Source organism: Bicyclus anynana, chromosome 20 (assembly GCF_947172395.1).
Source record: "Bicyclus anynana chromosome 20, ilBicAnyn1.1, whole genome shotgun sequence".
NCBI classification, from domain to species: Eukaryota; Metazoa; Arthropoda; class Insecta; order Lepidoptera; family Nymphalidae; genus Bicyclus; species Bicyclus anynana.
Genome location: NC_069102.1, coordinates 10,216,044 through 10,241,638, shown reverse-complemented (window position 1 = coordinate 10,241,638; position 25,595 = coordinate 10,216,044). Strand labels below are relative to the sequence as shown.

The following is a 25,595-nucleotide window of genomic DNA, read 5'->3' as shown; positions in this document are numbered from 1 at the left end:
TGTGCGTGTAATTTCATCGGCAACCACGTCCTTCGAAAATGCTTCAGAAATAATAATATACACGGTGTAGTAGTGGTCCAGGTACACTTATTAGGAACTTCCTCAAGGAACTCCGTACTTGTATAGCCTGTCTAGTAAAAATATACATATGCGCCATGTTGCGAAAAAAAGGAGTAATTTCTCCAATAGCATAAAAAACACAGACGGCTAAAAATGCTTGTAGTATCCTCAATAATTATGGATTTCATTTATTCCAGTATATCTAGCACGCGAACAGCCATGTCGATAAATAGCGGCGGAGTAGTCCCAACCCCATCCCTTTCGTCCCAACGCAACGCTACTAAAGAGATAACGTTATTTCCAGCTGCACTGCTATTGGTTGACCTTTGTCTAGTTCTCTTTAAGTGGTCTCTTTTGGTCGCATGTTAGGCCTACTATAGGTGTTTTGGTATAGCTTTATATAAAAAAAAAATGTGTGTCAGCCCCGACGCACGAATGGAGTATACTCTTTCAGATCGACTGACTAAATAGGTGTTTGTTGCCCCGCAGCATACACTTTGTACGACTCATACTTACGCCTTAAGTGAAAGGTAAGCGCGACCGAGGAGCAGCAGGCCGCGGCGTGCGCCACATGCGTGCGAGCGCGCTAGTGCGCACGGTGAAAGGTGCGCACAAAATCATAACGCTGTCATTCGTTCATAGAATTTTACTGCCCATTGTTTTTTTTCATACCGGGGGCTTTTAATGAAAAATCGATTCATAAGGTGTAAACTCCAAAAATCTAGATAGGTAATGGAAATTGATAAGTTAAAAATATAAATAGGTAGGTATACCATTTTTTGTTTGTTACTACCACGGCGATTGATAACAAGCTCGCTTATTTTACGCGAAGAAATTCGCCTTCGATATTCTTTTGACATAGTGTGCAGCTATTTTAATAAGTGGCTAAATAGGTATTTTTAAAACTTATACTCTTCGGAAAAATTAGCATAACCATCGTGATTTTTGCACAGACTGATGTACCTATAGGTATGTTTTTTATATAATTTGCAGCAATGGATTATGATCTATAGTTTTGTAATAAGCTATTAATAGTTATTAGAACCGTGGATAAGACCCCTGCCTTCGATTCGGAGGGCGTAGGTTCGAATCCGTAATCCGGCCCGGGGTGGTTCACCTCCGCCCTCCGAATCGAAGGCAAAGGTCATGTTCACTAGGATATCACGGCGGATATTAATTTGTCAACACATGGTTAATACCTACTCCCAATTTATTAGAAAAAGAAATTGGACTTTTGACTTTCTCACTCTGACTCTAAACGCTTCCCTTCGTATTTATTGTGGAAAAAGAAATAAATATAATAAATAATAAATAATGTATTATAAATGTACATACCTGTACATACACCATACCCATTTACCATAAGGGTTAGCTTCTTGTACATCCAAATTCATCTCAGGCTAAAATAGACCACCACAGTAACCGTATGCCATTTTTTATCTATCTATTAAAAAAATATTGCTAGTGCTAAAAAGGCTAGAATTCAAAGCCGTAAACCATTTAATTAAAAAAATGTTTCCCGCCCTTTTTCTTATCAGTAAGTTGTCAATGTCAAAAGCGGCAGTAAAGTAAAGTAAACGCAAAACCAAAATCCACTGAATCTGAAATGAAAATTAAAAACCTTTTGTTTTGTACTGTTTTTTGTGTGCTGTAATTAGTTTGTTATCACTTTGCAATCATTTATTTGATTTGTAGGTTAGCACTGCAGTTTGCAACGCAACAACGCCGGCTGGAAAGTTTTGAACACAATTAATAATTCGAGATAAATAAAACTTAAGTTCTGAAAGAGGTAAGTTGCTCCTAGCACCTTTATTTATTACGTTAGGTTATTTAGGGACTATTTCTTTTGGTTAAACTTAAATAATTTTGTAGTAAAACTTATACATGTTATCTTAAATTATGTACTTATTATTTAAAACTTTTTCATACTACTGTCCTTTAGTCCTCGATCTCATCCTCGATAATATTTTTTGTGTAGAGCTAATAGTAGTAAAATACTATAAATGGGCCGAAGAGGGTATTTTTTTTAGGGATTAGAGAGATTTTGGTATTTACTAGAAAATTAAAATAAGGGAAGATATTTTACATGTTGTTTAAGACCGCCGCCACAGAAAGCTAAAATTTAATATAACAGTTAATTTTTTATCATCTAATTAATACCAAATGTCATCGTAGGCCTGTGGCACTTAAATAAATCTCCATTTACCCTAATGACAATAAATATTGTTTTCAAAACATTAAACATACATTAGCAACAATAACTGAAATTAACAACATAGAGAACAAACAGGTTACTAAACCTGTTTTTAAAGTTCTTTGTTTTGCAAGTTACGATTTTTGAATCAAGTTTCTTAATGTTTTAGTTTGTGCTAAAAATATTCATGTACAATACAAAATAATATGACTCCAATGGGACAATCAACTCTGGATAGGTATTTCAAAATTAAGAACAATAACTTGTCTACTAAAAAAGTTAAAAAACTGACAAAAAGGTCTAGGTTATCAAAGTCAAAGGAGACAATGAAACCAAAATCATCACCAAAGGCCTGTAGTGGAAACGAGGTCATAAGCTTGGTCAGTGATGATGAAGACCAGGAACTCAACTGCAGTGCTACCACCACAGCATCCTCAAACACTACCCTGGAATATGATGCTGATATCAAAGCATCCCCTGGAATTTCTCAGTCACCCAGTCCAAAAAAGAAGTTCTATTCTCCCACTAAAAAGCGAAGGATTTCTATGAAGAGTCCAATTAAAGCAAAGAGAAATTTAAATGTTTCATTAGAAACAGAGGGAAAGAAAGTGAATAACACTGGAATAACCAAGGACATGGACGATAATAGTAAGTAAAAAAGATTTTATTACTTAAATTTATTTTAATTGACATTGACATCATCATCATCATCATCATCATCATCGTCATCATCGTCATCATCATCTGATGGACGTCCACTGCAGGACATAGGCCTTTTGTAGCGACTTCAAACATCACAATCCTGAGCCACATGCATCCAATGAATCACTTGATGTCTATTAAGGTTAACAGAATGAAATATTTGTTTGGACTGAATTAATTGCCCATTAAAATTAAATTAGAAATTATTGTATTTGATGAAATTTGGTTAATTTACCTTATTTGCTACATATTATGAAATATATGAAAAAAAAACTCAGTTCCATATAGTTACTTAAAATGTGTTTGCACACTATTCAATTATAAAGTTTTAATTTGATGTTGCACTTTGTACTTTTTCTGAATGTCTTGTTTATTTCATTTTGTCATTTCAGCTACAAATTTTACGAGAATTATTTGTGAATATTTGGATGACAGAAACTTAAAGTGTCTAATGACTGAAACATCATTGAATCTGTTGGTCAAGATAAGAGAAGCATCTACACCTGCAAAGCGTATTGTATGCAGAATGTTTTGGCAGATGGAACAGTGGTGCAGGTGGAAAAAAATAAAAAAGAATGCATCAAAAGCTAAAACTATTGATGACCCAACTGTTATGGAGGCTTTGAATTATCTTATTGATAATGGACTTATTTCCGTAGCAAGATTTAATGGTGAGTACAAAATGTTTTTTAATTGAAAACTATTCATCATCATCCATCATCATCATCATCATCATCATCAAGCACAGGCACACGCACACTCTTTTTCCTCACTCTCATAGTCCAATAGGATGGCTGGACCAACTCATTCAGTGAGAAATCAGGCACAGGACTGATGGTTTTCATGCTCTATGAAGCTCGAGAGAGTACTAACACTGCCAACTTCAGAAGTCCAGGCTGCTGCAGATTAAGGTTTTTCTTTTAAGAAAATTCCCAATAACATATTTTGATTTTGTTGGCCTGAATCAAACCCTGCACCTATGGTTCATAGTTGAACCAGCTTACCATAGGACCAATGGTAGTAGGCTATAATATATTCATGCACTGCATGAAAGTGATTATTTTATATATTTTTTCCTACAATCCTGTACAATGAATATTTTATACTCTAAATATGTTACGTACCTGTAAAATCACTGTAACAAGTGATCCAAATTTAACGACTCCACTGAGCACACTAATGCACAATGTTGTGTTTACTTAATTATATTGTATATTTATGTATATATTAGGTTTACACTTCTTAAACACACGACTCAACATTGTAGACAATATTTAGGTATTATGTGTTTAAATAACTTTCATTGTTTAATAACCAACTGAGTGAAATTAAGACAATTATGTGCATTTGTCCACCTCAGTTTTGATGTGCTAGTGCCCTATCTCTAGTATAAAATATCATTGATCCTGTGATTGATGAGCGTGCGGGAAAGTGAGGTGCATCAGTCGTGGGTTTTTTTTTTCATCGCTACACACTCCCGACCCGCGCGGACCATCGGGAGTGTTACGAACGAAGTTGCCAAGCTATAATAATGATTTATTTTTTTTAACAGGACAGACTCATGATTTAGATTTCGACCAACTGACTAAGGTTTTGTATGCAGACGAATTAAAAGAAGTGTGCAAGTGTTTTAATATGAAAGCAAAAACTGAGGAGGCGGCTGTACAACTTTTGCGGAACTTTATGAATGGAAGGACAAATATTACAAATTATTTTACAAATTTGTCTCAGGCTGGAACCACCAGTAACAATGAAACTCGTGCTCTGAAGAAGTAAGTTATTATGTATGTTATTTAAACTGGTACATACCATACCACAACGAGATTTTTAATGTCGATATTTCCTGTGGTAGAATTATGCAAACCAAGAGGGCGCCGCGAAAAACCTAATAACAAAAACGATGTCATGAGTGTGGTTTGCCTAAACAGAGGTTGTTGAAAAAAGAGAAAAAAAAACCAAAAAAAGAGGGTAGATCGATTCTGCCCCTAACAGATGATGTCGTAAACGAAATAAGTTTAAAATCGTTAAGTTATTATGTGTTTATTTATTAAAAATACAGAGTTTAATACACTTTCATTTAACATTCTCTACTATGAAAAATTCTGTTTTTAGTCGAGCGACTAATCACTGATAGATGTAACTGAATACAAAAATAAAAATACACTTTCAAAGTGATTTCATTAGCTTTGTAGATAGTAAAAATAAACATTTATAGGCAATTGATAAACTCGACTAGATTAGAAAGAGTACTTAACATATTTTAATTTGCTTCTCATCAATCAATAGATAGTGATTTTTAAGAAGAATTTGGTATTTAATTTGTGAATTTGAAGATTTTGTATAAATTGACAATAGCAAGATAACATATGATTATAGTGGCTTCAATGAGAAGAAATACTATTCTTAAACAAACCGATAGCCAGGTCAAACACTTATACAGGGCTATGTAACCTTTTTTACTTACATTAATTTTTCAAAAAATGAATTTATGTTTTGGAAATACAGTATTTGAAATTTAATAATAAAATACCTTGAAACTAGATTTAATTTGAAATAAAATTATGAAAAACAGAATAAAGCGATCATATAACAAAAAAGTTACAAGAGTTTTAAGATTGTTGAATGTATATTTATTTATTCTGTTTATCTTGGAAATCGCCGCTTTGCCTGCCTTACAAGTATATAATTATATAAAATACCATTTAATAAAATTAAATATAATAAAATAAACATCTACAAAATCCAATGGCGATCCGAATGTCTCCCAACCCTCTCATTGCTTTGAACTTGAGCAATGAAGCCGAGAGCAGTGCGGCAGATAGCAAATAAATAAGATAGAAAGAGATAGACATATTTTGTTTGTCCCCTTGTCCGTCGTTTTGTTTGTTTATCTTCTTGTTGAATTTAGTTTAGATGATAATGCAATAGCATCTAAAAAAGTCAAACTGCATGTGGGAATTTCCACCACAAACGCTGCCTTTCATATTATAGTGTCATCAACTTGATGCCAGGTCAACAAAAACACGGACAGACAGACAAAAATATATTTTTGTTTTCAGTATTGATTAATATTATTATCTAATGCCCTCTAACAAAAATTTACAAAATTTGTTCAATGTACTGAATTGGACCTGTTTCAGTTTTATAAGTATATTATTATTTATTTATTATTAGTATAAATACTTGTAATAGCCACTTTGCCTTGCAGATTGGGTGAAAAAGCTGGACATTGTTACAAGCTTGCGGACGAAGCTCGAAAAACCCTGAAAGAACTGTATATTTTGATGTACATTGGAATGGATTACTCAGTAATAAGGGATAATAAATTGGAACTGACATTTCTGAATGAGAAAATAGGCCAAGAGACTTACCCCATTGATAGTAGCATGGTGGATAGTCCAAGTGTTATATTTAAGAGCAGACTGGAATTTGAACGGTGAGGATTAATTAAGTTAAAAATTACAGCCGAGGCGATATTGCAGCTTGAGCCAATGGCGAGAGCTATAGTAAAGAAGCAGAGGCTGTAATTATCAAAGCGCACGTGCGTTATACAACGTTTTATAACACATTTGCGAGGAAACACACTTTGAACACACTTGCTGAAAACGAATTTGCATCTTTGCCTGTTTTCCATGTATACTTGTCATGTACATAATACACTTGTCATTTTTACACAGATAGCACCAGCGTTTTTTTTAGACAAATGCACCAAAAACAGTTCTGACATTTTTAGACGGATGATATAGGTTTTATATTACATTACAGCACATGTGCAGCACAACACATTATTTAAGTGGTAGGGAAAAGAACTGCATTATATTATTTTAGTTTCCTGATATCGTCAGATAATTTATTTTGGGGTCTTCCTTTCCTTCAAAATGATAAATCTTGACCTTGAACTCTGAACATAATGATACCAAGTCGAAAGGCTATGCATGCATTTAAAGAAAGTCAAAGTATCTAACAAAAAACAGCTGTCCCTTAGCGTTATTATTAATTAACAATAGTTTTAAATATATATATCATTGTTTTTCTTACATTATTTCCAGTTACCTTGATGCACATTGGACTTATGAAGAGTTTTTGGTTAAGACTGGAACAGAAAGGTGCAGGCTCATTGAATCTGTTTTCGATCTTTATAAAGGAATCCCCAAAGAAGAAATCATGAGGTAAGCATACTTCGATACATTACACTTATCTCTACTTGATTCCTTGATTTTGATTGATTGATTGAAAACAAATAGGCCTCTATATGGGAGACCAGGGTAAAATCTATGAGGCCCTTATCCAAAGGGATAATCAGGGAACTATTTATTATGTTAACTTTTTTTTTAATTTTATGTATATATTGTGATACTTGTTTTTATTTATTTACCAGTAGTTCCTGAGATAGCGCGTTCAATTAAACAAACAAATAAACTTTTCTTTATAACTCTTCTTTATAAACTCAGCTTTATAAGATTTATTTATTAATTTATAATACGCCAAAAATACACATATTAAATGTTATACACAATAGAGTATGCCACTTTAAAAAAATACTGATATCAACAATAAGCGCATTTATTATTTATCTATACTAATATTATAAAGAGGTAAAGTTTGTAAGTTTGTAAGTTTGTAAGTTTGTAACAATTTTTTGAAATGGGGTAATCTTCGGAACTACTGGACCGATTTTAAAAATTCTTTCACCAGTAGAATGCTACGTTATCGGGGAGTGCTATAGGCTATATTTTATATTTCTATCATATATAACTACTGAGATATCGCGGGTTTTCTCTTACAGGTCAGACCGAAAAACTTACTTATTCGCATGCGCTGCCTCAACCATTGCGTATAACTGAAATAAATGTATGGAGGCTTTTTGAACCTTTAAAAGTTCTACAAAAAAGTCCGCGACACCATACATCTATCTTTTATAATTTAGCAGATACTTATACCTTTAGTACTTTAATAAATTATTTAAATTTTAAACTAAGGTTTACGTCATTATTTACACAACTAAACTTAAATCCTTATCAAAATAAATTATTTAATAATCACAAGGATATTATAGAGATAAGATTTGCCCTTTACAGTATGTTAATTAGTTATATAGTTTCGGAGATAATACAAAATTTCTGAAAGTCGCAGAAATGCCGCTATATGACGCCCCGCGGTTTCAATTCATGGTTCCCGTTCCCGTATGAATATGAGGACCAAACATAGCCTATGACACTCGCAAATAATGTAGCTTTCTATTGGTAAAAGAATTTTCCAAATCGGTCCAGTAGATCCAGAGATTACCCCCGACAACCACGCAAACTTTACATCTTTATAGTATTAGCATAGAAGTCGCTTGGGAAATTATAGTCTTTTGGTCATTGCACCACGCACAAAAGGCTGGACCAATTTTGCTGAGGGTAGGGATAGGATAGAGGTAGGGAAGGGGTAGGATAGAGGTAGGGTAGGGGTAATTTAGGGAAAGTGTAGGGTAGGGTAGGGTAGGGTACGGATAAGGTAGGGGTAGTGTAGGGTAGGGGCAAGGTAGAGGTAGGGGAAGGATATGGAACGTATATGGTAGGGGAGGAGTAGGATAGGGGTAGGGTAGGGTAGGGGTAGGGTACGGGTAGGGTACGGGTAGGGTAGGGTTAGGGTAGGGATAAGGTAGGGGTAGGGAAGGGTTAGGGTTAGCGGTAGGGTAGGAGTAAGGTAGGGGTAGGGTAGGGGTAGGGTAGGATAGGGTATGGATAGGTTACGGGTAGGGTTAGGGTAGGGTAAGGTGGGGGGAGGGAAGGGTTAGCGTTAGCGGTAGGGTAGGAGTAAGGTAGGGGTAGGGTAGGGTAGGGTAGGGTTGGGTAGGTTTACGAGCAGGGTAAGGTAGAGGTAGAGAAGTTTACATCAATTTTTATATATGTCAAATTTATTACAAAGATTATATGTCAAACTTAATTAATAAAATACAACCCTTCTTTTTAATATGTACCCTTTTTTTAATATGTAACCCTTCTTTTAATAATTGCTTACCTGATGCAGTCAGGTAAAAATAGCATACAATTATTAATCAATAAATAATCAATACAATCAAATACAATTATGAGCTTACTAAATTGCATACAATATTAAATTGGCATGACATAAATGATTCTAAATTATGCTAAAAAAAAGTTTTTCTCTTTCAGATCAATAAGCTTAAGCAGTCGGGTTATTTGTTTTAAAAATAATATATTTTTCCAGTTATGCAACACTGCCAGTCTGGTTGCGTCGCTTCACAGCACCTAACCTTTATATGAAGATTCTAGAAGAAGGCATAGTTGATCTAAAGAAGGATCCCACCAACGGAGCTCTTGTGGATGAGATACTGTCATGTATCATCGCACAAGACATATTCAGGCAACACAAGAAAGCTGAATGGATTTCAGAAAGAGCCCTCGTTTTGTACAAAATCCTTAAAGATCCAGATGAGGTAAATATTTTTTAAAGCCACTGTGGTATGATTTAATATTTTGCACATAATATTAAATCTTCTTCTATTCTTAATTCTCTGCGTGTGTGAAGTCCGCCAATCCGCATTGGGCGTGGTGGACTATTGGCCTAACCCCTCTCATACTGAGAGGAGACTCGAGCTCAGCAGTGAGCCGAATATGGGTTGATAATAATGATGATGATGACATAATATTAATAGTCAGGAATCTCTAGAACATTTTGTACACCTGATTACTAACATGCTAATTTTTCGTGAATAGCTTCATCTCGATGAAACGATCAACTTTTTTATTTAAGAAAATTCTTTATTCTGGTAGCTAACTGAGTTACCATTAAATGAAAATTTCAGAGCGTCGGATTTGTAGGATATTGTGGTTGCTAAGTTGTATAACTATTAATTAATCAACAGTAAAAAAAAAAAAAAAAACATCTGGTTAGTAACAATTTTTCTTACTCTACCCTCCTCCCAACGTATCAATAACGAGGTTATTAAAAGTTGAATTTTCGTATAAAAAAATTCAACCGACTGCAAAATCACAAAAATAATCTAAAAAGCGAAAAATAACATCGTATGTGCTACCATCTGATCACGTTAAAGGCGGTGGCGGTATTTTTCCAACAAATAAAGAATGTTTAAAATTAGTTAAGAAATGACGAAGTTATGAAGTAACAAACAAAAAAAAAATACTGAACCGGTTTTCCTGGAAATTTATTGGGATCAAACTGAAAGTATCAAAGAAAAATAAAAGAATTTTCAAAGTTGATTTAAAAATGACGAAGTTATGAGGTAACAAACATGAAAAAAGAAACATACGCGTTGAATTGAGAACCTCTTCCTTTTTTTGAAGTCGGTTGATAAATAATTGGTTCACACTTGACTATTTTTCAGGCAGCAAAAGTTTTGCTAAAAGGGTTGAAATCCTTACCGAGCGAAGCTAAAGCGTTGTTGTACCCGCGTGCCCTCTTGCTGGCAAAGAGGAAGACAAACAAAATCGACGACCAGCTCGCCTTCAGACTCACCGCCTTCGCGCGGGGGAGTGCTACTTGGGAGAAAGAGATAGATGCGGAGCATGTTTACAAAGTGCCAGAGAAGTGAGTCATCATCATCATCGTCATCTTCATCGTTATTGTCATTGTCATCATCATCATCATCATCGTCATCTTCATCGTTATTGTCATTGTCATCATCATCATCATCATCGTCATCTTCATCGTTATTGTCATTGTCATCATCATCATCATCATCGTCATCATTGTCATCATCGACATCATCATCGTCATCATCGTCATCGTCGTCGTCATCTCCTCGTCTGACCTCTGCTTCCGAACCCGGAGGGTTTGGGTTTGAATCCGGTCCGGGCTATGCACCGGCAACTTTTCAGTTGTGTGCATTTTAAGAAATTAAATATCACGTGTCTCAATCGGTGAAGGAAAATCATCGTGAGGAAACTTGCATACCAGAGAATTTTCTTAATTCTCTGCATGTGTGAAGTCTGCTAATCCGCATTAGACCAGCGTGGTGGACTATTGGCCTAACCCCTCTCATTCTGAGAGGAGACTCGAGCTCAGCAGTGAGCCGAATATGGGTTGATGATGATGATGAAAAAAATATGGGCAGTAAAATTCGATGAACGAATGACAGCGTTACGTTTTTTGGCTCAATCTATTCTGCGGCGCGCACGCCGCGGTCTGCTGCTCCTTGGTTGCGTGGTTGCGCACCTTTAACTTTTAAGGCGTCAGTATTGAAGCTGCGGGGTAACATATACCTGTTGACGACCTCCATGGCGCAGTGGTATGCGCGGTGGATTTACAAGACGGAGGTCCTGGGTTCGATCCCCGGCTGGGCAGTTTGAGATTTTCTTAATTTGTCCAGGTCTGGCTGGTGGGAGGCTTCGGCCGTGGCTAGTTACCACCCTACCGGCAAAGACGTACCGCCAAGCGATTTAACATCCCGGTACGATGCCGTGTAGAAACCGAAAGGGGTGTGGATTTTCATCCTCCTGCTAACAAGTTAGCCCGCTTCCATCTTAGATTGCATCATCACTTACCATCAGGTGAGATTGTGGTCAAGGGCTAACTTGTAAATAATAATAATAAATAAATACCTATTTAGACAGTCGATCTGAAAGAGTCTCCAACTCTCTCCATTCGTGCATCGGAACTGACACATTTTTTTTGTAGCTTCACTGGCAAGGGGAAATTATCCTTCGTGGAGTTTGTCAACGGTACCAGAACGCCCATGGACGCTGAGGCGTACTGCATTCATTACTACGTTAATGTCATGTCTACGTACACACACGGTGAGTTATTATTTTGTACTAGCTGTCACACGGGACTTCGTTTTTTTTTTCACGGGAATTTTTCAAATCGGAGCAGTAGTTCCTGAGATTAGCGCGTTCAATCAAACAAACAAACAAATTCTTCAGCTTTATAATATTAGTATAGAAGTATAGATAACACTGTCATTTGACCATCGTCGGATACAAGTTGTGATTGAACATTATTGTTCATTGACCTCTTATAATAAAAGGACGCACAATCATGTAGAAAATATCACTTAAAAATTTAAAACTTAAAAATTTCGTTATGACAGTTTTAGAATTATTGAAAAATTTTCCTAAAGGCCTTTATAGATAGTCCAAAATTCAATAAAATCCCGAATTCAGAGCAAATTCAACGTTAAGGATTGAGGATTAAGGTTGAATTTGCAAATGCGACTACTTGAATTGAGTGCCAAGAAGTTGTGTTTGGCACTCATTGGTTGGCGACATTTTTTGTCGCTGATTGTGCATCCACTTTTTGATAGGAGATCGATGGAGTTGTCACATAAGATAATCTCTTGTTCGCATTGGAGAAATACCTGTGTCCATGTAATTCAATAATAATAGAGACAAAAAATCATTTTCCAGGCGGTCATTGGGAAGGTAGAATAGTGACCACACTGTTCTTCCTACTATTCTGGGACATAATATACGCGCGGTTGCGGTTGCCCGGACTGTTCTTGACCCGGTACCAGTCCCATCCGCTGGACCTGTACACGGACAGCTTTTACAGCAACAGAAAGCCGATGATAGACGCCAGGCTGCAGGAGATCGAGGAGTGTACTGAGGAAAACTTGGTGGCCAGGATGCAAGCTACCTGGGAGAGCAGACCAGAGAGTGAGTTTAAATTTTTTGGAGTTTACTCCTTAACATATGAGTTTCTTCATGTAAACTTAAGTAACAGTAAAAGTAGTAAGTAGTAAAGAAGACTTTAATTTTCAGTGAATAAGACCGTCACTTTTGATTTATGACGTTACTTTGACTGTTACATGACTGTTACATGCGATGAAGAAACTGGCCGTAAGAATCGTTTTTTCAAGAAGCCCTCGGCATGAAAAAAATATATACAGTAAAGTTCGATGAACGTTCGCACGTTTTTGTGCGCAACCTATTCTGCGCACCTTTCACCGTGCGCTGTTTGCGGGCGCGCACCTTGCGGCCTGCTGTTCCTTGATTGCGCACCTTTCACTTTACAGGCGTAGTTATTGAGACGTACATAGTGTATGCTGCGGGGTAACATACACCTATTTAGACAGTCGATCTGAAAGAGTAAACTCCATTCGTGCGTCGGAGCTGACACATTTTTTTTAAATTTGTAGTCATTTGATAGCCCAGTGGAGTGGATGACCTCTGCCTTGGATTCGAAGGGCGTAGGTTCGATACCGATCCGGGGCATGCGGTTCCAACTTTTCAGTTGTGTGCATTTAAAAAAAAATATCACGTGTCTCAAACGGTGAAGGAAAAACATCGTGAGGAAACCTGCTTACCTAATTTTCTTAATTATCTGCGTCTGCCAATTCGCATTTAGACAGTGTGGTGGATTATTAGCCTCACCCCTCTCTTTCTGGGAGGAGACTCGTGCTCAACAGTAAGCCGAATATGGGTTGTTAATGATGATGATGAGTAAACCCTAGATCACCACTTCACAACATTAAAAAATAAACAAGTTATTTATTCCCATGTTTTTAAAATATACAAATATTAAATTATTATTTTACCGATTTTCCAAAGTAATTCCTAAATAACATAATCACCAGGTGACGTATCGTCTGGTGTCCACCGCGCCATCGGCTGGGACAACGTGTCTTCGGTCGCTAAGTGCCTGGGTGCCACAGGCGTAGCGGCGCTCTGCCGTCGACTCGCCACGCAGTACCAGTACGCGCATAGCGGCTTCCCCGACCTTACGCTATGGAATGTGAATACTAAGAAGGTGAGAATCCATATTATAAAACGCGGCTAAAACTCACGTTATGCAACGTCGGAGTATGCCCGATTAGTTTCGAACCCATACGGGGCCCTTAGTCATGAGCAGGTTCTTGCAACGCGGTACGATCCAAACATAACGTGAGTATCCACGTAATTGTATTTCCACGAATACTTTTAGCGTCACCTGCCCTTGGGAACTATACTTCCACAGAGAGATGTATTCGGGAACACTTCGAAAAAAAAAACGAAATGAAGCTATTTAACTACGCAAAAAGGTATTTTTACGGAGCTCTTTAACCGACGAACACGATTACAAATATGAGACATCAATACTATAGAATAGTTTTTATGATCGCATTAGATCGTTGACTTTGGTAGAAAAGTAACGTCTAGCGAGGCAGGTCCTATACAATAATTGGTCTGAGCCAGGAGGTGATTCGATACCCGCCCGCTATTGTCGTACCCACTCCTAATACAGGCTTCCCCGACCAGTTGGAGAGGAATGGGAATGTTGGTCATATTTAAAAGATGTAGCAAATATTCTTTAATGTAATGTTACGAACTAGGGTTCGAGGATTTGAAATTAAACACCTGGTGACTCGTATAAGACTTTATTCCACACCTTAATCCAAGTACCAATACACACTGCCAAACGTAGCCAATTCGTAGCCGAGTTCGCTATTGTTCACTTGTATCGCTCGTATCACTTGATGTTCACTTCACTTCGTTTCGAAGTTAACTGCCACGAGCATCGTCTCCGTCGCGTATTATACCCACACGTGTTGTTTATTCCACGAAGTTAGCCAAATCAAAACAATAACAATAGATAAGCGATCAAAACAACTCAAGTTGTAAACAACTCTAAAGGACGAGCGATTATGAACCCTATGTCTCTAGTGATAGGGTTCTCAGTGACAGTAATAATTTATGAGCAGATATCGTTCGTGGAAGTGAAGACGGACTCGGACAAGCCGTCAATGAAGCAGAAGCAGTGGCTGCTGTACCTGCTCGACTGCGAGCTGTCGGCGCGCTTCTGCTACGTGGGCGTGCACACGCGGCGCGCGCGCGCACGCAACTGGGCCGACGTTGAGTACTCCGACGACGACGTGTAGTGTGGCAGGTGACGTTTTAGTGACGTCACATGCCATCCATTGCTGGAAGCGGCGTTATGTGGTTGCCACTGGCGTCACCGGTCCTGTGCGGTGATTTCATATGAAATGTGTGGAACTACATGGAAAAGGTTGGCGGCATGTTGTGTTTGTAGTGAAGCTCCCGTGTGCGGGGACTTTTAGTCTAGCGATAAGTTACATCTTCAATACACATGAGCACGCAACTGGGCCGACGCGGACTGCTCCGACGATGATGTGTAGTGTGGCTGGTGACGTGTTAGTGACGTCACATGCCATCTGAAGCTGGAAGCGGCGATAAGTGGCCTGTGCGGTGAGTTCATATGACAAGTATGAACACTACAGGGAAAAGGTTGGCGGCGTTTTGCGGCTGGTGACGTGTTAGTGACGTCACAGGCTGCCATCTGAAGCTGGAAGCGGTGTTGAGGCGTGTGGCGGCCACTGGCGTCACCGGTCGTGTGCGGTGAGTTCATATGAATTTTTTGAAACTACAGGGAATAGGTTGGCGGCGTTTTGTGGTTGTAGCGTGTGACGTCACAAGGCGCCAACTGTAGCTAGAAGCGGCGTTTTGTGGCGCGTGGCCACGGCCCGTGATAACTAAAGAAAAGAGGATGGTGTACAGCAAGGGCGTGCACTCCATAAATGCATATATGCACTGCATACTCTATACCTTATTCCCTGTGATTCTCTAGAGTACTCTGTAGCCGATGCTACAGTGACTAGTGGCGTGTTAATGTCGCATTCAATGTTGTGCTATTAGATATGTTACGTGCCTATAAAATCATCGCAAAAAGTTAGCAGTAGCTACTCCACTGATCGCAAACTTTAAATATCTTTCGTTTTGGTCGCCGCAGTTTCAACGCTCTAGTGACATATATAATAGTATATCTTTGGTCACAACCACAAACGCCGCCACCTGAAGCTAGAAGCGTGGCGGTCACTTGTCACCGGCCGTGTGCGGCGAGTCCATGTAAAGTGTACGAATAATACAAAAAGGTGGAATAATTATGTATGTATGTACATTTAAACTCAATACATTATTGGTGCTATTAATATTAATTAATTTTAATAAATAAAGAATGTAAAGATGAGTGTGAGAAAAGTGATAATGGCGCCTCTCGAACAGGGTTTTTTATTTACTATTTAGGCCACAAATACTAAATTTAAAAGAATATGTTATTCAAAGTAATTTTAGCAGTATGATAATATTATATATGTATTTATATACTATATAAAATATATATTTTGCTTATACCTACAATAAAATAATATAATAATCTCTTTGACAATTTTCAACCATTTATTAATAATTATTATGTTGCATTATGTTATTTAGAGATAGTTTTTGTATTAATTTCATGACTTATTTGCACGTGACATAAACAATATTTTAGTTTAGGATTGTAACTTCTTGTGTCTGGCATCTCTACATATTTATATGTCAGGATTGTCTATGAATGTACCCAAGAATTCATTTTAAATAATTGTGTTATAATAAGTGCGAAGTCACATTTTCGCTTCATAGACATAACAAGTACACTTTGTGAATATGCTGAGGTGCCAAATTAACGTAATCTTTTTTTCTATAATTTAGTGTGTCTTTTTTTTTTTAATTTTCAACAATGTCAATAAAAAACACTATTAAAAATATATAAAAAAATAATAAAATAAAAAATATTTTTTATAATTAAATGTTAAAAGAAACATTATTATTTTAGGTTATTACAATTAATATATATATTTAAGTGTAATGTGAAATTAACACAGAAAGGTTGTTAATAATGCATTTCTTTATATCTCAAAAATTATACTCATTTGAAACATATAGCCGAACTTAGAACCTACTTTTATTATGTTTCTTTTTTTTTATTCTACTATGCTTCTTCTTATACCAGATTATGTTGTATATTGGAGTCATTTTGTATTGGTATTCTTTATTAATTATCACAAATGAGGGTATCTAAGGATATTGTGACATCTTTTGAGAATTAAACATAGACCAGGTGCTGTGAGGTATTTAGTGTTCATAATCCGAGGACCGCATTCTGTTTACAGATTTGAACTCAAAGCATGCACGTTACGTTTTTGCATGTCGCCAGGTTTATTAGTCCATTCTTATGTTCCTGACCCCCTTTGATATACACTGAACAAATTTTGTATTAGTGTTATTGCTTGTTCTATTAAGAATATACAATTTTAAATTATGAAATTATCACACAAATATGTTATATATTATAAAAAACAGTCAGAACCTCACAGCGCCTGGTCTAACATATATTATTTAAATTTTTTTTAATCTAGTCATTAAATTGTCAAAATTATATCATTAGGGAAAGAAGAGATCATTTGTATAGTTCCAGATTATTTTCATTGAATAGTGACTTTAATAAAGATGCCTTGTCTTAAACATAGTTAAAAACGTGATCATATATTAAACATAGTAAAAAATGTGAAACCAAAGTAGATTATCATTTTCACTTTCAAAAAAAGGCAAGTAAAAGATACTGTAAAAACGTTTTGAAGACAAAAGTTGGATTATGCACATCCCATCCCATTAGCATCTTTTTAACTACACACAGGAGACACAAGTTTTATACCAATTGATAAGTTGTATAAAGCCTTGATAAGAGTATAAAGCCATGATAATTGTATTAAGCCTTGATAAGTGTATTGAGCCTTGATAAGCGTTGATAAGTGTGTAAAGCCATGATGAGTGTATAAAGTGTTAATATGTGTATTAAGCCTTGATAAGTGTATTAAGTCTTGATAAGTGTAAAAAGCCTTAATAAGTGTGTTTATTTAATTATTGTGTTTAATAAGTTTTTAAATGATGTTCCACTTCGGTTTCATACTTTTTGAATGACGATTGTAAGAATTGTCAATCTTTCCCTACAGTCTTCTGTAATTTGGATTAGAAAATTAAAGTGATATTTATGTTCATGAAGACTGATTTTGTTTTTATTTTATTAAAATTGTGTTTAAAATTGTATATTCAATTATAAAAACGACTCTAAGCGTAAGAGTACAAGGTTCAAGTTTACTTTCTTTTTATTTAAGTTACATAGTTTACTTAGTTTTAAGCTACTTTGTGAAATGCTGATGAAATTACCTGGCTGTTTACTATGGGCGGCTATTAAGGCAATATATATGGAATCCTTTATATTCTTCTCATAAAAATAAAAAGATCGAAACAGTCCGCCTGAACAGTACTTGCAGACTGTTTCGATTTTTTTGATGAAAAGTATATACATATCTAAATAAATTTTACCTGGCATAGTTTTTCTAGTTTCCAACACTAATAAACTCCTTACATAATTATAAATTATGATGTTGACTGAAAATAAGAAACATGTTATTCTTCAGTACAGTATTTGAAAAAAAAAATTTAAATAAAAAAAAATCAACCGACTTCCAACTCAAATATTAACCTATACTAAAAAGCAAAACATAACATCTTACCTACGTGCTACCTTCTGATCAGTTTGAAGGCGGTGCCAAGCCAGTAATGTTTTTATTCAAGCCGTATAAATTACACAATTTCTGTGGTTCTTTCAGAAACGGCTTTAATTAAAACATGTCACTGGATTGGCACCGCCTTCAAACTGATCAGAAGGTAGCACGTAGGTAAGATGTTATTTTTTGCTTTTTAGTATAGGTTAATATTTGAGTTGGAAGTCGGTTGAATTTTTTTTATTTAAATTTTTATTTTTTTATTTTTAGTGTTAGCATACCTACTGAGTGTGAACAAAAATTTATGAGCAATTAGTTGAAACGTTATTTTCTTATGATAAGTATCTAAGTCCTACAATTCCAATTTTAAAAATACTACCTTAACTCATATACAAAATTTCACTCCCCCTTCACGTAATATGAATATTCAGAAAAACGTGAAAGGTGACTGTCCTCCGTCTTCATCGGCAGACCCCCTGTGCAGTCACAATCCATATGGGTGAAAGTTCTCATCAATATAAAATTTATCAAGTCCAAACACAAGGTAGCTACTGTGAACCGTCGAGGAGTTCCCTTAACTCTCCTTCACCTCCATCACCAGACCCCTAATACAGTCACAATCTATCCAGGTGGAAAGTTCTCATCAATACAAAATTATCAAGTCAAAACACAAGGTAGCTACTGTGAACCGTCGAGGAGTTCCCTTAACTCTCCTTCGTCTTCATCATCAGACCCTTAATACAGTAACAATCCATCTAGGTGGAAAGTTCTCATCAATACAAATAAATCAAGCCCAAACAAAAGGTACCTGCTGTAAATCGTTAACGAGTTCCATCGTCTGTGTATCGGCTCCATCATCAGACCAACTCCAGACCTACATAAAATTGTAGTGGTTTAAAATACCTTATGGAAACACTAACAAACGCACTAGCCGTCTTTACGATTTTCGAAAGTTCCCCTCGATTTCTCCAGGATGCCATCATCAGATCCTGACATGAAAAAAATGGGACCACCCTGGAATCAAACCCTTCAAAACAAAAAAAGAATTTTCAAAATCGGTCCACTAATGATGGAATTATCGCTGGATAATTCCATCATTAGTTCGGCTGTACATACATACAGCCGAACGTAGAACCTCCTCCTTTTTGGAAGTCGGTTAAAAAAGAACTTAATTGCCTTAGAGTTAAACGTTGTTTATTCTTTACAACTACTTATGTTTTTTTATTGGAAAAAAGTTCCATTTGTCACTGGCGATTTTTTGTTTATTTTTGGAAAAAGTCGAATTTAGGTGTTCGAGCCTTCAGCTTGATCCACTTACGAGATTACCCTCCAAATTTTGCCCGTTTGCAGTGTTCCTACCCTACATTTCATTGGGTAAATGAGGTTTTGACATAACATCACGCCGTCATCCGCCGGCATGTCGCTTGACAGTTGTCAATGTCAATCAGTACGTCTTCAAATTTTGTTAAGTGAGCAGTGTTAAATGTGAATATTAATAAATAGTGATAGTGCACAGTGAAATTTGTTGGAGAATATTTTTGTCAACGGTCTAGTTAGATGAGAGATTATTCTCAATTCTAAGCGAATACCCGCTCTCCGGACGGTAGACTTGCTGGATAGACCTAGTTACCAAATGAAGACAGTAACGAAAAAATCGTAGCCATCTTGTACGACCGATGTGTATTGTTCGCTGTTGAGTTTCCACGTGACTCCCGACAAGCTTTTTCATCTTAGCGAATGCCCGCTCTTCGGACGGCAGACTTGCTATGTAGATCTATACTGAATGAGAGTTTTTCTCTTTTTCATCTTAGCGAATGCCCGCTCTTCGGACGGCAGACTCGTTGTATAGTCCTACTGAATGATGAGCAGATGACGTCCCACCAGGGACGTAGTCTGAGACGTCGGCTGAGACGTCGGCTGAGACGTCGGCTGCTCAGACTACGGCTGAGACGTCGGCTGCTCAGACTACGGCTGAGACGTCGGCCGAGATGTCGGCTGCGCAGACGTCAGCTGCTCAGACGTCGGCCGAGATGTCGGCTGCGCAGACGTCAGCTGAGACGTCAGCTGAGACGTCGGCTGCTCAGACGTCGGCTGCTCAGACGTCGGCTGAGACGTCAGCCGAGATGTCGGCTGAGACGTCGGCTGCTCAGACGTCGGCTGAGACGTCGGCTGATCAGACGTCGGCTGAGACGTCGGCTGCTCAGACGTCGGCTGTGACGTCGGCTGTACAGACGTCGGCTGAGACGTCGGGTGTACAGACGTCGGCTGTACAGACGTCGGCTGAGACGTCGGCTGTAAGACGTCGGCTGAGACGTCGGCTGTGCAGACGTCGGCCGCACAGACTGAGGCTGAGGTGTCGTTTAATGGGACTTCATCTGAGATGTCGGCTGACGTGTCGTTTGAGATGTCGGCTGATTCGCTGATTGAGACGTTGTCTAAAATATCGGCTGACGCGTCGTCTGGGATGTTGACCAACGCGTCGCCTGGAACGTCGGCTGCACGGCTGATTCGCTAACTGAGACGTCATCTGAGTTGACCGTCGATGCTTTGGCTGAGACGGCCGGCGTTTACGATGCCTATTTGTCAGCTATTTGCTATTTGCTTGTCCTTTAAGTGACCTCTGACAGCTGCCTTGTCGGCTGCGCGCCTGAAGTCTAAGGCGCGTATTTGGGTACTCTTCAATTACCAGGGTCCCTGAACGTCAGTAATCAGCTTAATGACGATCTTTATAGATCATGGAATACATAACTCAAGTTGATTGGGAGTCTTTAAGAAAGTTATAAATGCTTGATGAATTTGTATTATCAATATTGAAGCTCCTTGGTAACACATCAAACCTGGATGTGTTCGAAGCAAAGATTTCAGTGGAATATGAAAATTACGCGTTTACTGCGTTTCACTATACCTACTCTCCATCTACCGCATGTTTATAGTGTCTAAAGCTCACATGGGCTTAGAGAACGCAAAATCATACTTATCATTTGAAGCTAACATAATTATTTAACTACTGCTGTGAGTCCTGATTTATTTCCTACTTTCAACAATGAAACAAATCTTTCTGATCGATGCATACGATAATAGGTTCTTTAAAATGGATGTTCTTTGTCCTTACTGCCCTTCCTCTATTTTGAGAGGCTTTGTATATATTAAGAGATCCAGTTGATGGCCTTCCTTATGGACGAAGTTGCCTCATCTTGACTGTATCGGAAGAAAAATTTACTTTGCACAGAAAGTTTATTGGAGCAACGTAATAAAATCTTAGAACCAAGCATCATACAATGTTATTAGAGTATATAAATACTGAATGTTGTTGGATTGCTCCCGTTCAGTTAGAAGATTATCTTAGCAAGACAAGCAAGACCAGGAAACTAATCTTTTTATTTTGATAAATACTTTATCTTAAAGCAAAATGGGACACGCAGTAAAAATTCCTAGCCAAGCAAGGATATCATTCTCAGAAGCTTCGCGAATATTCGAATATACAACAACAGTCCGGTCTTCACTTGACTGAAGATAATACTAAATAGTGCATTAGCAAAGATGACCCCGCGTTCACAGACAATCACTTCATAATGCACTGACAGTGACAGTAAATGTTGCACTTCAGATACTCGTGATACATGACTGCACTTTAGATACAAAAAGGGTGGCAATCATACAATGCCTGAGACCTATATATAAAGCCTCAAATAAGAGATTCCACAATCTTTTGCAATGTATTTCACTGTACAACACCCATTTAGCCACCGAAAGTCAACTGGCTTTATCATATTAAAATGCAAGATGTAATAAATAAATATTTTCCGGTATGGGTTAGTCATTATTGGCTAGATACTTGGCTCACACATAAAGACTCGGGTTCGATTCCCGGTACCAGACCCAATTAAAACAGGTCACTCCATAGAAGCTATGGCTCGAGAAAATGTCCACGAACTAAATATGAGAAGGAAAAATAAATAAATTATATTTGAAGTCAGAAAAGATCTTAGTGCTCAAAATATTCATGCACTTAATTAAGTGTGCCTGGATCTAAAATTACACTTTGTTTGCATTTCTTCTCTAAGTTTGTCAATCTGTCATATATGATAGATTTAAAATTAATCTATGGAAATTTTTTCATATAATACATATATTGTGGGGAAATTATGAGAGTTAGGAACGAATAAATATTTCCTTCTCCTTCAAGGGGAAAATATGGCCGTATTAATTAATTACTCTTGCCCACAAGAGCTTATTTGATTTGCCGATACAATCATTCCGTCGCTTTATATATCTTGAACGTACAGGCAAAGGTATCACAAGCCACATCTTTCCCTGCCTCATAGACGGTTTCTGTTCTTAAACTTTTGAAAAATGTCTACTTTGTAGAATGATAACTCTGTATAGATTTGTTAATGGATATATATTTAGCTAAGTAATTCAGATTTCATTCTACTTATACTTAGTTACTTTACTTATAGATGATATTCTTTTTAACAACGATTCAAGCATACTGCCTCTATTCATCATATAGGTGGTAGATACAGCTACCCAATATTGGGTGGTATCTATATAAACTATCGAAAATTCAATCTCATGTCAACACAAATAGGAAAATCGCCTGTATGTCGCCAAAGACAGTACAAAAGAACAGTCAAGAAATGCTACTTACTCATAAAGAAATTTCGCTGGTGGGCATGGTGGCTTGCAACTGTTATAGCAGTGTATAATATTTATAAATTATGCATGCTCCTCGCCTCATTCAGTATACATTATACAATATATCTGCATACCTATTAGAGAAGACCATCTACTTGAAATTTTATAACATCAGATGCAGTAGGATTCAGTAGAGAACTATAAGAAACTTAATATTCATAAACAGTTTCTAAAATGAACGGCAACATGTTTGACACAAGCTTAAAGAGATATTATGGATTGTATTGGATTTTTTTATGAGAGAGCGAGTGAGAAAGGACCTTAGATAGAAAAAACTGTATGCAATATTTCAAGAAGATAACAAATATATAGATCTATACCTCTTTGCATTAAGCAGTAAATTCTAGATTTAGCTAACCAACTTCAAATATACCTAAGCCAGGTACTTTTCTGGGATTATAGACGGGTCTATACCGATTATTAGAATTGCAAGATTAAATCCTAAAGTTACGAAGCTCTTCAGACATCATTCAAGGTGATGGAAAAACCAGAAGTAGACTTGTTTACCAGTACAAGGGCAGTGATCTAACCAATCTAAAATATGATTGCTTTTCTAGTATTGCCCATTCGTCGACGTCTTCAGCAAAGACTTAAACTAAAGGCTGTGGTGGCCCTAGCTTATTTCCATCTTCAACGCTAGTACCTATAATTCGAGACATCTTAATCACTGCTTGAGAACCTATCTTCTGGTAGCTCCAGATAGGAGAGAAAGTTTATGATATTCCTCTTCTCCAGGTCTCCATTGTACCAGAGAACCAAGAGCCAACCATTTACAATTAACAATCTAACATTTCTTTCGCGAGTACCAACAGGTCACATTCAGTAACATATTGTATGTGCTTGCTGTACTACTAAGGTCCTTGGCAACAGAGGACAGAATATTTTAGAAACAGCTTGGCGTAAATTCACAATTAATACGTGTAATCAAGCCTGGATATGTTGGAATGGGTTAACAGTTAGATCCTACTTCGGTAGGACTTCATTTTTGCAAATACTTAATAATTAAATCAGAACTCGTACTCAGAACTATTGATCTTTAGAAATCCTTAGTCAAATAGGTTTATAAACCCAAAAATTATCGAGTAGATAATTACCTAGGTACTTGATCAACCTAAAGTTAGACTAGCATTGAAACCAATTTTAAAACCAAAACCTCTAATATGGTTGGTCACCATGAGTCTATTTATATACTCAACTGATAGCTTATTTTAAGTAGCATGTCATGACTCCTTGTTTTTATCTTGAGTGGAGAGTTCATGTTTTGACTATACACAGTACGGTTCTGACAAAATACAGATCCAACATTGGTTTGGTTAACTTTATGTAGTCAGAGGGCTATATCTATTAGTACAAACTGATATTACAAATTTGTTATATTTGGGTAAAGAAATTATTGGACATGTCAATGAATCTGGTTTGTTTATTATGTCTAGCAGAAGACAAAGATTAAAGTAGCTGCTCGCAGTCATTTCGGTATAACTGCGAAGCTTATTGAAATTAGCACGTTTTCAGCTTTCTCAGATAATTTTAAAAGCATCTGTAAATACAGATTTAATAAAATACAATAGAAATTTAAAGTGTGTAGTCAATATATCTACGCTGTCTTGAAGAAGTTCGTCAGATGTTTTGAGGTTTACTTTACTACTTTACAGCATTAAGTGCAGCATATTTACACCAATTTAAATGAATATATGGGTTGTATAGGTTTTGTTTTTACCATTAAATAAAATATCAATTAATAAAAATATGTGTGTTACTTTTGGGTGAAATCTACATTATTAACTGTGATTAATTAAATGACAATAATTTTAATATCAATTAAATTTGATATCTAGTTAATTACTTCAGAGATGAGAAAAATATTTTGTCTCTATGATAATCACTGATAATATACTGATTTATATACTGATAATTTAAACGTCGTTGATCATTAATTTACATGTATAATGATTATCATTTCTTTTACTATCATAAAAAATGGTCATCACAGTACGCCTTGCCATCGCCGGCAGAATATAAACACATCTCGTAAGTGGATCAAGCTGAAGGCTCGAACACCTAAATATAACCGTTTTCCCCCCAAAGGGCAGAAAACGATTATTTAGGTTTCAGCCAAAGCTTGATCCACTAAAATTTCATGCCTTGCCGGCTTACGAGAGTACTGATTGACATTGACAACTGTCAAGCGACATGCCGGCGGATGACGGCGTGATGTTATGTCAAAACCTCATTTACCCAATGAAATGTAGGGTAGGAACACTGCAAACGGGCAAAATTTGGAGGGTAATCTCGTAAGTGGATCAAGCTTTGGCTGAAACCTAAATAATCGTTTTCTGCCCTTTGGGGGGAAAACGGTTATATTTATATTAAACGAACATAGACTTTAATAGAGCTCATATGGAGTAAACTTTACTTGGTACATAACTTGTTTAGTGCACGACAACATTGTTGTACTAACTAATGTTTACTCTACGTAACCGTTATTAAAACGGAAAATAATGAAAAAATTGTATTACAATTATAATTTGTATCCTGTAGGTATCTGTTATACTTATCTAAATAAAGATTTATTTTTAATCGGTTTTACTTTTAAATCTACCCAAGTTTTTATAAAAACCCCTAGTATAGCAGACAGATCAAATAAAACGATGA

At 36.7% G+C, this 25,595-nt stretch overlaps 1 protein-coding gene across 2 annotated transcripts; it reads left to right on the top strand.

Moving 5' to 3' along the window:
* Positions 1 to 1,613: 1,613 nt before the first annotated feature.
* On the top strand, positions 1,614 to 25,525 carry LOC112057998 (fanconi-associated nuclease 1). 2 transcript variants are annotated; one of them, XR_008251879.1, is made up of 13 exons: positions 1,614 to 1,849; positions 2,424 to 2,902; positions 3,349 to 3,627; positions 4,509 to 4,728; positions 6,165 to 6,392; positions 7,006 to 7,125; positions 9,173 to 9,401; positions 10,311 to 10,513; positions 11,603 to 11,721; positions 12,331 to 12,579; positions 13,500 to 13,672; positions 14,604 to 19,533; positions 25,240 to 25,525. XR_008251879.1 is itself a non-coding variant. In XM_052887726.1 (12 exons), exons 2-12 carry the CDS (start codon positions 2,461 to 2,463, stop codon positions 14,778 to 14,780), a joined length of 2,439 nt encoding a protein of 812 aa, XP_052743686.1. In that variant the 5' UTR covers positions 1,614 to 1,849; positions 2,424 to 2,460; the 3' UTR covers positions 14,781 to 25,525. The 2 variants fall into 2 exon arrangements, 1 of the variants encoding a protein (XP_052743686.1); XM_052887726.1 differs by having other exon boundaries at positions 14,604 to 25,525.
* The last annotated feature ends 70 nt before the right edge of the window (positions 25,526 to 25,595 follow it).